We start from the raw sequence: 15,513 nt of genomic DNA, 5'->3' as shown, positions 1-15,513 counted from the left end.
GAGGATATACCCTCTGGGACTGCCCCTAAGGTGTGGCCAGAACGTTTTCTTTCCTGTCTAGTCCTACTCCTGTAGAGGGCAGTATAACCCGAGTTGATATTAATCAAGGAGGACTACGTCTGTCAATGAGCTTAAGAGAAAAGGATTTTACGGTAAGATCTTAAAAAAATCAATTTTTTACGGTGAGTAAAAAAAAATCCGATCTGGTACTGCGTTACTTTACGGATAATTAGGTGGTCGTGCTACACTGTACCCAAATAAAATGTATTTCCTTTTTTCACACAAATTGAGCTTTCTTTTGGTGGTATTTGATAACCTCTGCGTTTATTTTTTGCTCTATAAACTTTAAGCTTATATTGAATGCTTTGCGCAAAGGTTATAGAGTCCAAAAACTATGGGATAAATGTATGGAATTTTTTTTTTTTTATTTTTTGCGATATTTACATAGTTACATAGTAGGTGAGGTTGAATAAAGACAATAGTCCATCTAGTTCAACCTGTGTAGGTGTATGTGGCCGTAATCATCTCGCATACCACTGACTTTTCTGATTCTTGAGATGTACGTCTAAGAGTCTTTTGAAAGCCACCATACTTCCCGCAGAAACCACCTCTTGTGGTAGAGAATTCCACAATCTTGTAGCCCTAACAGTAAAGAACCCCCCATGTTGCCTGAGGTTAAAACGCTCCTCTAATCACATTGTATGCCCTCTAGTCCTCATGCAATCCTTCCGACTGAATAGCTTTTTTTTCTATGCCGAGATCACCATTGAGATATTTATAAATTACTATCAAGTCCCCTCTCAGGCGTCTCTTCTCCAGGGAGAATAAATCAAGCGATTGCAGTCGTTCTTCATAATTAAAGCGGTAGTATACTGCTTTTTGCCACTTTTAACTACAGGTAAGCCTATAATAAGGCTTACCTGTAGGTACAATTAATATCTCCTAAACCGGCACGGTTTAGGAGATATTTCCGCTGCATGCAGCCGCTCACGCGAGTGGCGCATGCTCTCTGAAGGTCCGGCGGACCTTCAGCTTTCCTTGCCGGGAGCTTGCCGGAAAATGACTCCCACGCGCATGCGCGGGAGTGACGTCATCGCGGCTCCGGCCAATCACAGCGCTGGAGCCGCCGAACCCGGAAGAGACGCCGAAGGATCATGTCAGCTCCCACAGCGGTGTCCAGGGGTCCATGTCGGGGCTTCGTTCTAAGGTAAGTAATTCATAATGAGCTAGTATGCGATGCATACTAGCTCATTATGCCTCTGTCTTGCAGGGTTTTTTTTTTTTAGGTTTACAACCACTTTAAGGTCCTCCAATCCCCTAATTAGTTTAGTTGCCCTTCTCTGGACTTTCTTCAGCTCCAACACATCCCTCCTGAGGACCGGCGACCAGAACTGGACACAATACTCCAGATGTGGTCGGACCGACCAGAGTTTTATAAAGTGGTAGGATTATAGTTTTATCTCTGGAATACATCCCTTTTAAAGCTAATATTCTGCCGGCTTTGGCAGCTGCCGCTTGACATTGCATGCTATTGCTTAGTTTATCCTCTACCAGGACTCCCAGATCTTTCTCCATTTTTGATTCCCCCAAAGGTTCCCCCCCTAAAGTGTATTGTTCTTTTATGCTTTTAGTCCCCAAGTGCAAAACCTTACACTTCTCTACATTAAACCTCATTTGCCATGTCGTTGCCCACTCCATTATTTTGTCCAGGTCATTCTGTAGGATATCTGCTTCATGCTGTGCAGTTATTGCCCTGCCCAATTTTGTGTTGTCTGCAAAAACTGATATAGAGCTACTGATCCCGTCCTCAATGCTGTTTGTATAAATTGAATAAGGTTGGTCCCAGGACTGAGCCTTGGGGGACCCCACTTACCACCTCAGACCAGTCTGAGTATGCACTATTTATTGCGGTGGACAAATCGGTCACCTGACACTTTTTTTTAGAATCCGTGATACCAATACAGTGATCTGTGCTAAAAATATGCACTGTCACTGTACTAATGACACTAGCAGGGAAGGGGTTAACATCTAGGGGAATCAAGGGGTTAAATGTGTGGCCAGCATGTTTTACTGTGTAATAACTTTCTGGGCACATTAGTGGGTCCAGTTGCCATGAATTACTCTTGTAAGTTGACCACTCGCAGAGATTTACCAAGGTCTCCTTGTTGCCTACTGTTAAGTTCTTAAGAGAGAAGAATCTGTTAAAAAAAAACTGGTTTATTCTTTATGCCAACCCACCTTGTAATTATTTTTTACATACATAGCTATATGATATTTTAAATATATATACTAGTACATTTTTATTTTACTAAACACAGTTTTTTTTGTTTTTTTCCAGGCTGAAGTTGTTGTTGAAATTCCACCATACCATAATAAATCAGTTGTGGCTGCAGTCCAGGTTCAGTTTTATCTCTGCAATGGTAAAAGGAAACGGAGCCAATCCCAGAGGTTTACCTACACACCAGGTTGGATGCCACAATTACAGTTTTTGTCAGTTTTGAGTGATGGTAATGTGTTGTTAACCACTTAAGCCCCGGAGGATTTGGCTGCTCAAAGACCAGGCCCCTTTTTTCAACTTGCCACTGCGTGACTTTAACTGACAATTGCGCGGTCATGCAATGCTGTACCCAAACCAAATTTACGTCCTTTTTTCCCACAAACAGAGCTTTCTTTTGGTGGTATTTGATCACCTCTGCGTCTTTGGTTTTTTGGGATATTAATAAAAAAAACAGCGAAAATTTTGAGAAAAAATTCAATTTTCAACTTTGTCTAAAAAATATCCAATATACTCAATGTATGTCATATATTTTGGCCAAAATGTATTTAGCTACATGTCTTTGACAAAAAAAATCTCAATGAGCGTATTTTTATTGGTTTGCGCAAAAGTTATAGTGTCTACAAAGTATGGTGTAAATACTCAAATTTATGCAGCTTTTACTTTGACTGCCTATCTCATTTCATGAAGTGCTAAAATGGCAGGGCAGTACAAAACCCCCCAAATTACCACATCCTGAGGAATGTCCTGAGAGGCATGTTGAGCTCATTGAATATTTAATTTTTTTTGTCACAGGTGTTTGAAAAATGACTAAAAAAAAAAAGTTTATTTTTTTTTTACAAAAAGTTGTCATTGAAATGATATATTTCTCACGCATGCCATGGGTATATGTGTAATTACACCCCAAAATATATTCTGCTTCTTCTCCTGAGTACAAGGATACCACATATGTGAGACCTTTTGGGAGCCTAGCTATGTACGGGACCCCAAAAACAAATCACCACCTTCAGAATTTCAAAGGGCATACATTTTTCATTGCATTTTCTCACTACCCATAACGGTTTAGGAGGCCCTGAAATGTCAAGATACCACAAAACCCCCCCAATTGACCCCATTTTGGAAAGTAGACACCCCAAGCTGTTTGCTGAGAGGCATGTTGACTCCATGGATCATTTTATATTTTGCCACAAGTTTTGGCAAAATTACATTTTATTTTTTATTTTTTTTTTTAACACAGAGTTGTCACTAAAAGAAAAAATTCTCACACATGACATGGGTATATGTGGAATGACACCGCAAAATACATTCTGCTGCTTCTCCCGAGTATGGGGATTCCCACAAGGATTGTCTTCACTGCACCCCACAAAGATTGTGTTCACTGCACCCCACAAAGATTGTGTTCACTGCACCCCAAAAGGATTGTCTTCACTGCACCCCACAAAGATTGTGTTCACTGTACCCCACAAAGATTGTGTTCACTGTACCCCACAAAGATTGTGTTCACTGTACCCCCCAAAGATTTTGTTCACTGCACCCCACAAGGATTGTCTTCACTGCACCCCACAAGGATTGTCTTCACTGCACCCCACAAAGATTTTGTTCACTGTACCCCACAAAGATTTTGTTCACTGCACCCCACAAAGATTGTGTTCACTGCACCCCAAAAGGATTGTCTTCACTGCACCCCACAAAGATTGTCTTCACTGCACCCCACAAGGATTGTCTTCACTGCACCCCACAAGGATTGTCTTCACTGCACCCCACAAAGATTGTGTTCACTGTACCCCACAAAGATTTTGTTCACTGCACCCCAAAAGGATTGTGTTCACTGCACCCCAAAAAGATTGTGTTCACTGCAGCCCACACACAGAAAAATGGATGTGGATCACTGACACCTGCCTATCTCCTATCCCACACCACACAGCAATATCGATTGTAGTTTGTAGAACACACTGACCCTATAATTCAGCAGACTCTATCCCTAAAATGCCTACAACTCGCCCTGCCTAAACACTCCGACCTGACCCTAAATTCTATCCGGACACCAATTCGTTTTCCCTGCCTGTCTTTCCCTAATCAGCAGCCAGCACGTATGTGTGCTCTGTCCCTGAGCTAAGCAGCAGAATGACGCCGCTGCGGCTGCCTCGAACTTATAAAGACTTGGTCACATGCTTCAGACGGCCAATCACAGCTACTCATACATTTGCAGGCATGGCTGGGATAGCTTAAGGCACACCAGTTAAACGATTGTTGATTGGCTGTTGAAAGCCCGCCATGAAAAGAGCGCCAAAACATGCAAAACCCGGAAATAAAACGACCGAACGCGGATTTTTTACCCGAACATACAGTAAAGTGTCCGTGTCCGGGTAACAAAAATCCAATTATTCGGTACGAACACGAATAATACAGTCCGTGTTCGCTCAACACTAATGTTGAGTGTTTTGCAGATCTCACTTTTTGTCACAAAGTTTTGTAAATTTAAAAAAGAGGAAAATAAAAGCATTTTCCTTTTTTTTTCTTCATTTTCCAAAATAAATGAGAGCTGCAAAATACCATGCCTCTCAGCAAATAGCTTGGAGTGTCTACTTTCCAAAATGGGTTCATTTGGGGGGGGGGGGGGGGGTTGTGCTACCTTGGCATTTCATGGCCTTCAAAACTGTGATAGGTAGTAAGGAGTGAAATCAACAATTTACACCCTTAGAAAGCCTGAAGGTGGTGATTGGTTTTCAGGGTCCTGTACGCGGCTAGACTTCCAAAAAGTCTCACACATGGGGTATCCCGAAACTTGTGGCAAAATATAAACTATTCCAATAAATGAGAGCTGCAAAATACCATGCCTCTCAGCAAATAGCTTGGAGTGTCTACTTTGCAAAATGGGGTCATTTGGGGGGGATTTTGTGCTATCTTGAAATTTCAGGGCCTCGGAAACTGTGACCGGTGATTGGTTTTCGGGGTCCCATACACAGCTAGGCTCCCAAAAAGTCTCACACATGCAGTATCCCTGTACTCAGGAGAGGCAGCAGAATGTATTTTGGAGTGTCATTTCACATATACCCATGGCATGCGTGAGCAATATATCATTTAGGGACAACTTTGTGTAAAAAACAAAAAAAAAATTGTCACCTTCCCGAAACTTAGGGCAAAATATAAAATACTCCATGGACTCAATATGCCTCTCCGCAAATAGCTTTGGGTATCTACTTTTCAAAAAGGGGTAATTTGGAGGGTGTTCGAACTGTCCTGGCATTTTATGCTCAATCTTAGCCACACATCACCCACTCTTCTAACCACTTGAAAACCATGTCTTTTCTGTGACTTTTTGTTTACATGAAAAAAAAATTATTTTTACTAGAAAATTACTTTAAACCCCCAAACATATATTTCTTTAAAGCAGAGGCCGTGTAGAACAAAATGGTGGATGTTGCACATTTTTTTGTCACATGGAATTTGCGCACAGATTTTCCAAATGCAATTTCTGCGAAAAAAATATATTTTTTTTTAAATTGAATGCACAAATACACTATATCAGTCCAAATTGTTGGTAAAATTTAAAAGATGATCTTATGCCGAGTACATAGATACCAAACATGACATGCTTTAAAAATTGCGCACCCCTGTGCGGCGGCAATAAACTACGTTCATTTTTAAAAGCCTTTAAAAATCTTTACAGGCTACCACTTTAGACTTACAGAGGAGGTCTACTGCAAGAATTACTGCCCTCGAGCTGGCGTTCGCGGCGATACCTTACATGCATGCTGCAATTGCGGTTTACCTATGACACTAGACCAACGCTTGCGTGCGCCTTTGCGCCCAAGCACGGGGGGACAGGGGGGCTTGATTTTTTTTTTTTTTTTTTTTTGCTTTTTTATGTTATTTTGACACCTTTCCTTTCATTTTTTTTTTTTTTTATCATTTTTATTGTTATCACAGTGAATTTAAATATCCCCTATGATAGCAATATGTAGTGACAGGTACTCTTTTTTTTAAAAAAATTTGGGGTCTTTTAGACTCTAGATCTCTCCTCTGACCTTAACGCATCTGAGCACACCAAAATTGGTGTGATAAAATGCTTTCCCAATTTCCCAATGGCTCTGTTTATTTCTGGCGAAACAGAAGTCATGAAATGCTTCCGGTATCTTAGGTCATAGAGATGATTGGAGCCATTCTCGTCTCCAATCAGCTCTATGGTTAGATAATTGAACCACCGGCTGCACTCTCGGGTAAACCGGTGGGACAGGAGACAGTAGAGCCCGAGAAAAAACGCAGAAGGCGGGGGGGGGGGGAGTCCCCTCCCACTGCATGTAAAAGCAGTCTAGCGGCCAATTATCCGCTAGGATTGCTTTTCCATGTAAGAGGAACCGCTGGCTGTAATAAACGATCCCAAGATAATGCCTAAATCTGCAGGCATCATCCTGGTATAGCCACTCAAAGTCCAGCAACATACCAGTACATTGCTGGTCCTTGTTAGGCATATAGTGTAGTTTTTTTTTTTTTTTTTTTTCATGCAGCCTGTGGGCTGAACGAAAAAAAGAGAACCTAACCGAAATCTCCGCAGGAAAATTGTGTAGTGTACACACCGTTAACTGCCCAAACATCCAAACCCAGTTCTTAATGGCGGGTATACATGACAATATTCCACGTATAACTAAAGGTATTTTAATTGCAGTGGTGAAATCAACCTATCACATCGCTGCCATCAGAGGTATCCATATATGCTGAGCGCAAACGCTGTTTGTGTCAGAATATATAAAATCAGTGTGGCAGCCGAAGAGTACCTGCAAGGGAAACAAAAGATTGAAAAACAAAGTACAGTAAAAGTACAGTAGAAAGAGTAGAAGAACATAAAAATAACTGAGACAACTGTTTTTGTCTCTTTTATTTTATATATATTTTTTTTTTTTTTTTTGTGAACTGCAACTTTCCAGATTAGGGTCTCTCAAAATGTCGATAGCCATCGAACATCTTTCAAGACCCTGTGTGCCCTACACTGTCGTGCTGTATCCTACACTAAAACTCCACTAGTGTGTGGTAGCAATAAAAACAGTCCCCGATGCAGAGACCAGGTTGGTCAGGACAGTCGAGACAATAATAGCGGGTGTCACGCATAAATCCGTGCCTGCTACAGACACAACATCTTCTTCTTTGGGGGTGTCTTTGGGTAGGGGTACTCGGGAGGACTTGTGGAAAGTGCCTCTCATGCAGCCGGCTCACTGCATCTGGAAGGGGAAGTTGGGCAGGAATACCTCCTGGGTACAGGTAGGCATTGATGATCTCTTCTGGGAATTCTCGGAAGGATCCGATTCGTCCTGACGCTTTGTATAGTACAAAGGCGTTCAGCATAGCCAATTGAAATAAATAAACAGACACTTTTTTGTACCAGCGTCTGGCTTTACGGGCAACTAAATACGGCACCAAAAGCTGGTCGTTAAGGTCCACCCCTCCCATATTAAGGTTATATTCGTGGACACAGAGGGGTTTCTCCATAACACCAGTTGCCATAGTAATTTGGACCGTCGTGCCTGCGTGAAGGGAGGACAGAACGAAAACATTCCGTGTATCCCTCCGCTTCACTGCAAGCAATTTGTCAGTTTTCAAGCAGGCTCTCTCCCCCCGACTAAGACGGGAATTTACAAGCCGTTGGGGGATGCCCTGGCGATTAGGTCGCACAGTGCCACATGCGCCAATTTGTAATTCGAGCAGGTGACTAAATAGTGGCACGCTTGTGTAAAAATTGTCCACGTACAAATGGTACCCCTTTCCGGATAAGGGTGACGCCAAGTCCCAAACTATCTTGCTGCTACTCCCTATGTAGTCTGAGCAGTTGGGAGGCTCCACAGAGCTATCTTTTCCCCGTAGACCCAGAAACTAACTATATAGCCTGTGGCCCTGTCACACAGCTTATACAGTTAGATCCCGTATCTGGCGCGCTTGCTGGGGAGATACTGTTTCATAGCACGGCGGCCAGTAAACTTAATCAGGGACTCGTCAACGCAGACAACTTGTTGGGGGTTAAACAAGGCTGCAAACCGCTGATTGAAGTGGTCTATGAGGGGCGAATTTTGTGGAGCCGATCATATTCAGGGTCACCCCGAAGACAACCAATTTCATTGTCGTTGAAATGCATAAGTCGCAGAATTTGCTTGTATCTCGCCCTGGACATGGAGGCAGAGTACACGCGCATATGGTGAAGTGAGCTAGTGGACCAATATAGCCGCAATTCACTCTTTTTGGTTATGCCCATGTTGAGGGAAAGGCCCAGAAAGGTTTTAAACCCGTAAACCATTATAGGTTTCCAGCCGAATTGTCTGGCAGGGGGCAAATTTGGGTTGGCAGGGATGAATTGACCAGCGTATAAATTTGATTGGTCCACAATAGATCTGAAAAGATCTTCTGTAAAAAACAGCTCATAAAAATTCAGGGGAGTAAAATTGGCTGTTTCCACGTGGATTCCAGGTTGGCCAGTGAATGGGGGGTAGTACGGGCGCGGTAGTATCAGTGGGTTGCCAATTAGGATATGCCAACGCATCAGGGAGGGCACTATGGGCTCTACGGGCCGGTCTTCGAATACTCGGTGGCTACGGGCCACTACTTGTGCTAGCCACCAGCTTCAACTGCACTTATGGGACTCGCCATGTCACCAAGTGTTACTGCAGTGCTGGTTGTACTAGGTTCAGGGTGTACTAGGCCGCTGGTGCTCGCCAGGTCACCAGAAGGCTGAGCAGCACTAGTACCGACACTCTGCTCCATACGAGCACGCTGCGATCTCTGCACCTCTTCAACTCCAGAATGGGGTCGCCTGGTTCTAACAGGGACCCATCCGTCGTCAGAGCTGTCTGTCAGAGAGCCGCTGCTCTCTTCAGGTTCGTATACTGACCCTGATTCTGTCAGTGGCGCTTCCCCATCGCTCTCATCTGACATGGTCAGAATACTGTAGGCCTCTGCACTACTGTACCACCGTTTTGACATCTTAGCAACTAAATTTACTGGTACAGTAGTGTGACTCACAGGTAAAAAAAGCACCTGCTTGTCTAGGATCAGCAGGGATCAGGCCTGACACTGCTAACACAGCGGTTTTGTGTTTTTTTGTAAGTGACAGTAATCTATTGATTACTACACTTGCCTGGGTGGGGTGGGCTGGGCTGGTCTGGGCTGGGCGGAGGGGTTAAACGCAGGTGCTGGCAGGAATCAGTGCTGATTGTGCAAACACCGCGTTTTGTGAACCCTAAACTATGGGGACGCTAGTATAGTTCTGATCAGATATTGATCTGTTCAAACACTATACTAGTAATGGAAATGTATGTGTGTGTATGTGGTAATCAAGGGGTTATTTCTAACTTTGCGCCAGGGATCTGCGCTATCTTAGACTGACGCTAACATTGTCACCTGTAACATGCGCTGCGGTGCAGTGTGTATGTTTGTGGGCCCCTTCCCCTGTGTCACTTCGGTGTGTGTTTGGGGGTGCAGACGTTGTGTGTGTGGCGGCCGCAGCGGGGAAAAACCGCACGGTCCACCATCTCTACTTTGGGCAAGCATGTTGGCTTCACTGTGGGCTGTTTAACATGCTGTTTTGGCGCCATCCGGCGCCATCTTGCGTGTGGCAGAACGATCGTTCCATGCACATGTCGGCGGTCATTTTCCCGAAGTCTCCCATTCAGTTCTATGGGCTGCCATTTTCCCTGGGTCATTTGCAGCTTATAGTTCAGCCTCTCATGACCTCACTTCCTTTTCCTCTGAAGCAGCGATCTAGGTGGTAACACTCTGTGGGGCTCTGCAGACTGTCTCTTCCATAATCTTCTGTTTTGTCATTTCTGGCTCAGTTTTCTTCTCCTATTGGGGGTCTTTGGTCACTGTACATATAGCGGTGGGCTGCGCACTCCGCATCGGTTTTAAAGGGACAGTACCATTTTAATACACTGTTATTTTCACCTTGGGCAATGGAATCTCAGGACAGCAAATTCCCTCCAGCCCTGGTGGGGGACCCCAGTCCCGATGTGGCCCCTGTTATGCCTGATTTGGCCGCTGTAGTGGCGTCCTTAGTGTCCAAAATGGAGGTGCTGATGGCTGAACGTGCTGCTAGGAAGAGGCCCAGATTAGCTCTTTCCTCTGGTTCAGATGTTGATATGGCTGCTGCGGCGGGCGTGCCCTTTTCAGGGTCTCGCTCATCCTTGGACCCGCTGGGGTCTGAGGGGGAGGTGGAGGGGGTTGATGTTTCTCCCCCGGGGTCGCCTGAAGAACGCGCGACCATGGATGAATTGATTGTTTCTGTGAAGGAAACACTACATTTGGAGGATGAGCCCAGTCCTCTGGGCATTGTGTCCTCATTTGGGACACACAGGACCTGCAAGTTGGCGCAGGTTTTTCCCTGTCACGTGGAGTTTCATTACACTGTTAATGAACTGTGGCTCACTTTAAAATGTCCATTTCTGGTGCCTAGTCGGTTCAAATTACTTTATCCCTTTGCACCGGCTACGGAATCGCGATGGTGTGTGCCTCCACAGGTGGATCACACTGTGGCCGTGTTAAACAAGGCTACCTTGATTCCTACTGAGGAGACCCCGGTTTTTCGGGATCCCACGGACCGATGGTGGGAGTCTCTAGCCCGCCATTCCTACACGGTGGCGGGTTCCTTGCTCAAACCGTTTTTCGCATCCGTTTTGGTGGCTCAGGCGGTGGCTGATTGGACTAAGGTGCTTAGGAGCAACCTCGTGTCTGATGCTGTTCCACCTGCCCGGCTGGCTATGGTGGATCAAATTCACCAAGGAGTCATGTATTTGTGTGATGCGGCCTTGAATGAGGCCCCTTTGGTAGCACGCCTATCTAGTGTCGCGGTGCTTAACCGTCGACTGATCTGGCTGAAGAGCTGGTTGGCTGACCAGTCATCACGGAAAACAGTTGCTGATTTTCCCTATGCTGGTTCTCGCCTTTTTGGTGAGCGGGGTTCCACTTCTCAAACCACTCAGGGGTCCTTTTGTGCCTTTCGGAACCAATCCAAGGGCAAGCCCTTCAAGGGCCAAGGTAGCCAGAAGAAGCCCTGGATGGGCAAGCAGAAATCCGGCAATGCCGGCTCAGCGGGTCAATCCGCCTCTGCCTGAAGGGGCGCCCTCACCCGTTTCAGGGGTGGGGGGACGTTTGCACGGTTTCCTCCAACCTTGGCTGCTCCGAATCTCGGACAGGTGGGTTCAGGAAATCATTCGATCAGGGTACAAGATTGAATTCCTTTCCCGGACGGCGGACGGATTTTTTCCCTCAAATCTTCATTTGCCTCAAGGGCGTCTGCAGGACCTGCATCAAGCGGTGCAGGACCTTCTTGCTCAGGGGGTGATTGTCCCGGTGCCTCATCAGGACAGGTTTCGGGTTTTTACTCAAATCTGTTCACTGTGCCAAGAAAGGAGGGCAAAGTACGTCCTATTCTGGACCTGAAAGCGCTGAACCGCTTTGTGCGTGTTCGGAAGTCCCGTATGGAATCTCTCCGTTCGGTGGTGGCCTCCCTGAGCCCAGGGGAATTCCTGGCCTCGATAGACCTGAAAGATGCGTACCTACACATCCCCATTTTCGAGGGTCACCAACGGTACCTTCGGTTTGCTATCGCAGAGGACCACTATCAGTTTGTGGCATTACCTTTCAGTCTCGCTTCGGCTCCAAGGGTCTTTACCAAAGTGCTGGCGCCGGTTCTGGGCCTGTTAAGGGCACAGGGCATTGCGGTTTTGGGGTATCTGGAGATCTCCTACTGAGATCGAGCGTCAGCCAGGACCTGCTGCGTGATCTGTCCACCACGGTACAGACGCTACAGGAGTTCGGATGGACCATCAACGTACAGAAATCGACGTTGTCTCCATCGGTTCGTCTTCCCTATTTGGAAATGATCCTGGACTCTGCTCAGGCAAAGGTGTTCTTGCCGGAGGACAAGCTCCGGATCTTGCAGGACGAGATCAGGTCTCTCAGGGACAATCCGTCCTCGTCACTCAGGGCCTGTATGCGATACCCTTTGCTCAGTTTCACACGCAGGCTCTCCAAGCGGAGATCCTGGCCAGGTGGGACAGACTGCCTCAGTCCCTGGATCTGAGTGTCTCATTGAGTCGTCAGACCAGATTGGCTCTTCTGTGGTGGCTCCAGTCCCCGGAGGTGTCGGAAGGCAAGTCCTTCCGTCCATTGCTGTGGACAGTGGTTACCACGGATGCCAGCCTGTCGGGCTGGGGTGGAGTCCTGGGCAACCTGTATGCCCAGGGCAGTTGGTCGGAGGAGGAGTCCTCCCTTCCGATCAATGTGCTGGAATTGAGAGTGATCAAACTCTGTCTCTTCCAGTGGTCGGACCGACTTCGGGGCCGTCCTGTTCGGGTACAGACGGACAATGCTACCATGGTGGCTTACATCAACCACCAAGGGGGCACCAGGAGACTCATGTCCCGGCGATTTCAGCAGTTCACATTCCGGGTGTGGAGAATTGGCAAGCCGACTATCTGAGCCGCCAGACCCTGGACCAGGGGGAATGGTGCCTACACCCGGAGGTTTTTCTAATGCTGTGTGCGAAGTAGGGATCCCCGGACGTGGATCTGTTCGCATCTCGTCTAAACCAAAAGGTGGAAAGGTTCGTGGCAAGAACGCGCGATCCTCTGGCAGACGCCTCAGATGCGTTGGTGGCCCCTTGGCATCAGTATCGTCTGGGCTGATTATTGGTGACTTCCTGTTTTCCTCTTTGTGGAACACATGAGTCACTTCCGGTTCCGGGTCGGTGATGCCGGCACTATGCACACAGGTGCTATCATTAATTCATTAATTTTACTTACAGAGAAGACTACGTAAGGGTGATGACGATGGACGCCGGGCTATGCCTCCTTTGAGAACGTTAGAATGACAAAATGCATCAGGAGGGGCTAGCCGAGCGTCTTACGTCACACCCGGAAGTCTAAGCACGGCCATCTTTTTGGTTTGCGGAAGGAACACTGCGGGACAGACTCAGACTGATTACTATCTGCTGTGATATGTGCTTGTTATACATCAAATGGGTGAGTGCATAATTGTGTGTATACCCAAATAAAAGTTGTTTAAAGATAATGCACTATGGGCCTGTCCCTTTTGTTTAATATCCCCCAATACATGTGAGATGCGGCACCTATGGGAGTCTGAATAGGATTGTACAACAACATCTTGAAGCGGAAGCGCTGGGCGCTGTATGATTCTGTGAAAGGTTGCAGTGGTCCTTAACCACTCACTGCTCCAGATCCACTTTTGTCCGGTAAGAGGCAGTATATGGTGGCTGGGAATTCACTCTGTCTTTGTTGGTTTATCACCTGGGTGGATGTCCTAATAGTACCTCCCACTTCTTGTATTGCTATCAAGATTCTCCAGTTTTCTACGCATATTGAGCAATTGATTGCATGTGGACTGTTGGGACTTATTCTTCACTAGTTTTAGCGCAACTCTATTTTTGATATATACAGATTTACATACCAGTGTTTTGAGTTTGCTGCTATAAAGGCGCTGGTATTTATTGTATTTTATATCGTCTGATGTATGCCTTTCCCCCGATTCAGTTGTTATCCAGGTTCCTCCGCAGGTTAGCCTCGGAACGGCACCTGGTGATTCTGGTGGCACCGGACTGGCCACGCCAGTCCTGGTACGCCGACGTTGTACACCTGGCAGTGGCGCCTCCGTGGCGGCTGCCGATGCGGGAAGATCTCCTGTCTCAGGGTCCGATCTTCCATCCTGCTTTGCAGTCGCTGGCTTTAACGGCCTGGCTGTTGAGACCCAGGTCTTGAGGGACAGGGGTCTCTCCCCTGAGGTCATCCCTACCCTGATCAAGGCTAGGAAAACCTCTTCTGGTAAAATCTATTACCGGACCTGGAAAGCTTATTTCGCCTGGTGTGAGTCCAGGGGGTTCTCCCCTCGGTCTTCCTCGGTGTCGAGAGTGTTGGCTTTCCTCCAGTCTGGGGTGGACCAGCGCCTGGCGCTGGCCACAATAAAGGGCCAGGTGTCTGCACTGGCTATTCTTTTCCAACGCCCTGTGGCGTCTCATTCCTTAATTCGCACCTTCATTCAAGGTGTGCGACATTTGGCTCCTCCCAGGAAGGAGCCTTTGCCTCCATGGGACTTGAACTTGGTTCTGTCCGTGTTACAGCGTGCTCCCTTTAAAAACATCCGGGAGATATCGTTGCCTCTGCTGTCTAAGAAGGTTGCCTTTTTAGTGGCCATCACTTCGGCTCGCAGAGTATCAGAACTGGCGGCGTTGTCTTGCCGTTCTCCTTACTTGGTTATTCACAAGGATAAGGTGGTCTTGCGTCCACATTCCTCCTTTCTTCCTAAGGTGATCTCTGAGTTCCACCTTAATGAGGACATTGTCCTGCCTTCGCTTTGTGCGAAGCCTAAGCATCCTAAGGAAGTTGCTTTGCACTCCTTGGATGTTGTCAGGGCGATCAGGGTTCATCTGTCGTTTACGGAATCCTTTCGGAGGACGGATTCCCTCTTTGTCCTTCCTGAGGGACCTCGGAAGGGCATGGCTGCGTCTGCAGCGACTTTTGCCAAATGGATCAGACAGGCCATTGAACAGGCTTATGCTTTGAAGGAACGGGTTCCACCCTTCCCTGTTAAGGCGCACTCTACCAGATTTTTGAGTGCGTCCTGGGCCTATTGGCATCGTGCCTCGGTGGCCCAGGTGTGCAAGGCTGCGACTTGGTCGTCGGTGCACACCTTTTCCAAATTCTACAAGGTAGATGTTCTGGCATCAGCTGATGCCTCCTTTGGCTGCAAAGTTCTCAGTGCGGCGGTGCCATGAAGGACCCTTGTTTCTTTGTGGGTCCCTGGCTGTTGGTATTTGCTTTCCTGGGCTGTTGCTCCTGTTGAGCTTTGGTTTCTGTTGCCCAGAAGGTTCTCTTATTGTGCGTGTAAGGTTCCTTTCTCTGATGTGGGTACTGTGTTGCCTTTTCTAAGGTTGCGTCTCCCACCCCTCATGTCTACACTGCTTTGGGACATCTCAATAGTGATGACTTAGAGGAGGCGGCGACTGTCGGAGGACATAAGAGAAAACGGAATTTTTTGTAAAATCTTACCTGTAAAATTCCTTTCTCTGAGTCCTCCGACAGTCGCCGCCCCCCCGCCCCTCTTTTGGGGTTGTTTTATTATTACCTACTGCTATGCTACCAAACTGAGTTGGAAGTGTTCACTGCAGGGGGGTATTGACCAGTGGGACAGCCCCCGTGGGTGTGTATATGCAAATGCCTTTTTTCTTTTGAGTAAGTCTTTAT

At 46.7% G+C, this 15,513-nt stretch overlaps 1 protein-coding gene across 1 annotated transcript in view; it reads left to right on the top strand.

Moving 5' to 3' along the window:
* NFATC3 (nuclear factor of activated T cells 3) overlaps positions 1–15,513 on the top strand; it is a 973,084-nt gene that overhangs the window by 752,986 nt on the left and 204,585 nt on the right. Inside the window, exon 8 of the mRNA XM_082271077.1 lies at positions 2,339–2,465. Within this exon, the coding sequence (XP_082127203.1) occupies positions 2,339–2,465 (127 nt within the window). The remainder of the gene's footprint in view (positions 1–2,338; positions 2,466–15,513) is intronic.

The sequence above is a fragment of the Pelophylax lessonae genome (genome assembly GCF_965119305.1).
Source record: "Pelophylax lessonae genome assembly, chromosome: 10".
NCBI classification, from domain to species: domain Eukaryota; kingdom Metazoa; phylum Chordata; class Amphibia; order Anura; family Ranidae; genus Pelophylax; species Pelophylax lessonae.
This window is presented reverse-complemented; position numbering and strand designations above follow the sequence as displayed.